General features: G+C 43.9%; 1 protein-coding gene across 1 annotated transcript; it reads left to right on the top strand.

The window, feature by feature from the left end:
- Positions 1–972: 972 nt before the first annotated feature.
- LOC127382607 (trefoil factor 1-like) lies at positions 973–4,437 on the top strand. The gene is made up of 4 exons (XM_051614487.1): positions 973–1,058; positions 1,993–2,135; positions 3,717–3,866; positions 4,388–4,437. Exons 1-4 carry the CDS (start codon positions 973–975, stop codon positions 4,435–4,437), a joined length of 429 nt encoding a protein of 142 aa, XP_051470447.1.
- The last annotated feature ends 313 nt before the right edge of the window (positions 4,438–4,750 follow it).

Raw genomic sequence — 4,750 nt, 5'->3', positions numbered from 1 at the left:
TTGGGAAATTAATAGGTCAAATGTGGTGCTTCAGAATTTTGGTTTCAGCAAATGATGTGCCCGTGGTGTTGCAAAGCCATATGCTGCTCTGGAGACAGAACCCACACGCTGCAAGGGGGGCTGCTCCAGGAGCCTGTCCTTCTTCCTTGTGCAGAACAGCAACTCCAAAATATTTGCTGGGGCACTGGTTCTGACCCCTAGGTGAGCACGGTACCTGTGGGCCAGGATGAAATAATATATAAAGTCCTTTCCTCACTTGAACCTCTTTATGCTATTGCACCTCTTGGGTTTCTTTGGCATTGTGCTGCATTTTTTTTTCCTGATCTTACCTTCGTTTGCTATTCCAAACTCGAGCAAATTGCCTCATGTGTAGAGCAGCAACCTCAGCCAGGCTCAGTATTTCACAGTCACACATTCCACTTTCTGTGTTTTTGTATTTCTTCAGGTGCACAGTTTGCCCTAGGGTCTCCTAAAGCTTGGAGGTGTCACACCTCCAGACCTCCTGCCTTACCCATATCAAAGTAAGCACAACCAAAACCTTAAGGCCAGAGAAAAACTGAGTCAGAAAAAGTTACACTTGCATAGGAATACATGTACATATTTTTCAGTAGTCATAACCATTTCAAGCTGCCCAGAGGTCTGAAATACTCTAATGGCAATGAAATCAGCAGGGGCTGCCAGAGGCACCCAACAGCATCCATTTATTAGATTATGGGATGATGTAATAGATGTGTATCTGTAAGTACGTAATAGATATGTGATCAATAGCTCACGGGAGCATAGAAATTTATCTCAGGGATATCAAAATATGCATGGCAACATTTCCTAATTAAACAAAAGAAAACCCAACCTCTGGGTGAAGCATCAGATGGAACAATGTTATCAGACCTCACCATGCAAACAGGAGGAGAGTATAAAATGAGCTGTTCCCAGGGAGAGCAGCACGTCTTCTCCACCCACCTTCCAAGAGCAATGGATCTCAAAGCGATCTGTGTGCTCTCCATCATCCTTGTCGTAGCCCTCAGCACGTTGGCAGAGGGAAAGGCACCACCAAGTAAGTACATCCATCTGCTGTTGCCTTCACAGGTATGTATGCAAGCCTGATCCTACTGAGTGTAACTGCAGCAAGAACCTGTCTTCAGTTCACTTAACAAACAGCGAACATCTTGCTCTGGTACTATTACCAAAGTTGGAGTCTACTTTTTAATTTTTTTGGAGAAATCTATGCATAACCAGGAACCTGCTACAAAGGCAGAGGGACAGATATGCCCAGGAGCTCATTAGGACAGGACCAGTATTGGAACAGGAGCAAGCTTTGTCTAAATAGTCTTCTGACATTTATTTTATGCTACTTTACCATGTGAATATTCAATTTAAATGAGTCTTTCTGCCTCCTCAGTAAAAGACAGGTCATTCATACAACTTAAGAAGTGGAAGGCAAGTAACTGAATGACAGGCTCCTTGGGACATCTACAGAATTTCTTAATTGCCGTAGACTTTAAATGTTGAAAGTGCAGCTGCAACTATTTGCATGGAATCCTATGTTTATATAGTCACCTAATGAGAATGCAAAGATTTTGTATCTTTAAATCTGCTTGAATATCCACTGCGCCCTTAACTCTTTCTTTCTTCACACGAGATGTGCAAAGCTACAAAGATTTACTAGAGTGACATTTGAAGGTATGGGGTTTTACCATTTGAAGTGGTTTATTAGAAGTCCACAGGCCCCACTGTGCTGGGCTGGATGGGCTGCAGGTGAGACCAGAGATTCTCAAAAGTACAAACCCTCACTGAAATTGGTGGGAGTTCAATAGCAGCTTTTTAACCGCACAGGTTCTGGTCTTAGGAGGCCACAGAAAAGGTACCTTTGCAAAGATGGGTAGAGTCTAGGGACAGATCATTGTTCCCAGTGGACATCTGATAAATGCACCTCCGCTAACGAGCATGCAAACCGACACCCAGTAACTTCCTACTTCTGTCCTCAACAGCAAGATGCCAGTGCAAAATGGCCCCCAGGGAGCGGAGGAACTGTGGATACCCGGGAATCTCAGCAGTGGAGTGCAAGAAAGTTGGGTGCTGCTTCAACGCTTCAGTCCCCGGCGTTCCCTGGTGCTTTGCTCCTAAGCCAAAGAAAGGTAAATATCTCTGCCAGAAACACTGATCTACGTAGTGGTTAATTACGCAGAAATGTGCACAAATGGGGAGCAGCACTGCTTTTCTTCTTAGGCCAGTGAAGTGGGCACAAACCTCTCTTAGAAGACCACTCATAGTAAAACAGAAAGTCAGACCTTGCTTACCTTTCAGCCTTTTGTCTCATCCTTCTCACACAATTTATTTCCTCTTCCTTCAGGCTTCTCGTTATCTAATAATCTGTGCCGATTATTTAAAAACATTTCACTGCCATTTGTGGTCTTGTTCATCAGTAGAGCAAGGGGTTCTCAGCACTTATTTAAACACATTTTCCATGTGGCTGATGAGAACTTTTGTTCTACATGTCTAAGTCCTGACTAGATGAGTCCCTCTGTAGTTAGTTGTTTGACACCTATACGAAGGACCACAGGCACCCTCTAATTTCTGTGGGTTTTTTTCTCTTTTCTCCAGCATGTTTTGATAACTGCTGCTTCATTCCTTTCCTGCCCATGTCCAGCATAATTCCACTTGTGCTTCTTTTTCTGTCTCCCATTTTTCCTCCTAGTCTTTCACTCAATGAAATGTCCAAAATATCCCAGGAGAAATCCTTTTCTCCATTTGATTTTTCCTTCTAAAACTACTAAGGTCCTGCTTCCATTTTTTGCATTTATTTTCTCAGAGAAGGTAAGAGTTGCTCTCCAAGTCCTTAATGGACTGGGAGTATATTTTACATAACTGCTGAATGTTAAACTACATTTGCTGGGGTGTCTGCATGACCCCTTCTTAGGAAAACTTCAGGGCAATCTCAGCATTGTACAGGTGAAAGGAAAGGAAGTGAGGCAAATTTTTGCAAAGGCAATGTTTCCCAATAAAAGAACTAGATATGAATCAAGATTAGTGAACAGGGCTCAGAATTGTTGGAGGAAAAAAATTATTTTGCTTTTGAACACTGTTTTCATTTCATTAAAGTCTTAAAAAACAAATACCAACACCTTACAGTGTCATTTTCACAGAACTGCTGTTCTGAGAAGATCTGTTTGATGAAAGGAAAACTGATGACTTTTTATTTTACTTTATATTGCCTGGATGAGCTGTGATTTCTTCCTGGACCACCTGCTCCTTCCTGTAGCTCAAGTTGGCATGCAGAGGGGGCAGGGTTTTTATCTCTTCCCATTAGCCAGGGTGCTCTGGGGTTAGTACTGGATCAGGTCATGAACATACCCTGGTGTCTGTGGTGCCATTACAGGAGACACACGGCTTTTCATCCCACGGCTGAGGAAAGGTAAAGCTGGGTCACTGCCTACCAGACACTTCTAGGCATGAATGTTGCCCCCTCTGGCCCCTGGGACACAGCAGCAATTCTTCACCCCTTTTTATTTAGTTTTACCTATCAGGCATGGTAAGGATGTGGGTGAACCTGCTGCCTGAAACTGGTATGGAGAAAGTCATTGTGGCTGTCAGGTCTGCTCACTGACCTCACCTTCATGGTCTGCCTTTTAATTTGTGAATTGTGCTACCAGGTAAACAAAGCATAAAGTAACATGGCCTCCTGCCCTCCTTCCTTCCTTTGTTTTTGCTTTACGCAGTTAAGAAAGTATGTCCCAACGACCCTTACTCCAGGATAAACTGCGGCTTCCCTGGCATCACAGCTAAGGAGTGTGAGAGGAAAGGTTGCTGCTTCAGGCCACGTCCTGCTGGGGTCCCCTGGTGCTTCTACCGGCGCGTGGTGGAGGAAGGTAAGGTCCTGCATGAAGCATCATCCCCCTGTAGACATACCATGGCCCCTGGCCTGTGCTCAGTGTGCTCTGCCAGACCAGCACGGGGAGAGACCATGCTTGAAGGAGGTAGAGGACAGGGTCTCCCCCTTACCTGGTGCAGAGCTTCCCCACCAAGGGCATCAAGAGGGGGAAAGTGGCTAAATCCTCAAAAGATCAGCTTCGTGCACAGAAGGGTGGGTGTTGTTAACCCCATCAATTCCAACCCACCCCACAGAGTACTTTGTCCTGGAAACAATTCACCATAATTGAGTTTTACCAATCTGAATTAGAGTTAGGAGACACGTATATGGATGGGAGAAGAGACCAATTGCTAAAAAATTGCCTTTTTGATGTCTTGCATCTAGCAAGACTAGCATCCTGTGTAAAACAATTTGTGGAAAATACATATCCCTTATCCTGCTTCTCCTCTTTCCCTTCCCAGCTTGTTAAAGGAGAAACTTCCATTAAGAACCTTGTGATCTTTGGACCTACTCCAATAGGAAACAGCCAGAAGTCCCAACTCAAACTTCAGAGTTTGCAACAGCAATGATTTCTAGGTCATTTTTACCTTGGATCAACTCCTTTCTGATGAAAAGTTACTTGCAGCTTTTACTCTTTTCAGTAGGCTAGTACCGTGCAGTTTTTCATTGTAATAAAAGAACTGAGACACGATTCATGAGGTCTCTGCTATCTTTATTTTAAAGTTATCTGTTTCCCAGGAAATTTGGCATCTTAGCAACTGAACAAGGAGAGATTAGCAACTAACACTTCCAAAACAAACGTGGCTCTTTGTGCTAGTTACGCTTCGCACTTGCAAGAGACTGTTTGCATTTGTGAGCTGATAAGCTGCTTCACGTGGGTCA

The sequence above is a fragment of the Apus apus genome, chromosome 1, assembly GCF_020740795.1.
Source record: "Apus apus isolate bApuApu2 chromosome 1, bApuApu2.pri.cur, whole genome shotgun sequence".
In the NCBI taxonomy this organism is placed as follows: domain Eukaryota; kingdom Metazoa; phylum Chordata; class Aves; order Apodiformes; family Apodidae; genus Apus; species Apus apus.
This window is presented reverse-complemented; position numbering and strand designations above follow the sequence as displayed.

Bases quoted from the DNA above. Each gene is read 5' to 3' on its own strand.
- LOC127382607 (XM_051614487.1), top strand. From the start codon at position 973: ATGGATCTCAAAGCGATCTGTGTGCTCTCCATCATCCTTGTCGTAGCC. The intron at 1,059-1,992 runs GTACATCCATCT...CTCAACAGCAAG, and splicing joins GGAAAGGCACCACCAAGTAA to ATGCCAGTGCAAAATGGCCC. The intron at 2,136-3,716 runs GTAAATATCTCT...TGCTTTACGCAG, and splicing joins TGCTCCTAAGCCAAAGAAAG to TTAAGAAAGTATGTCCCAAC.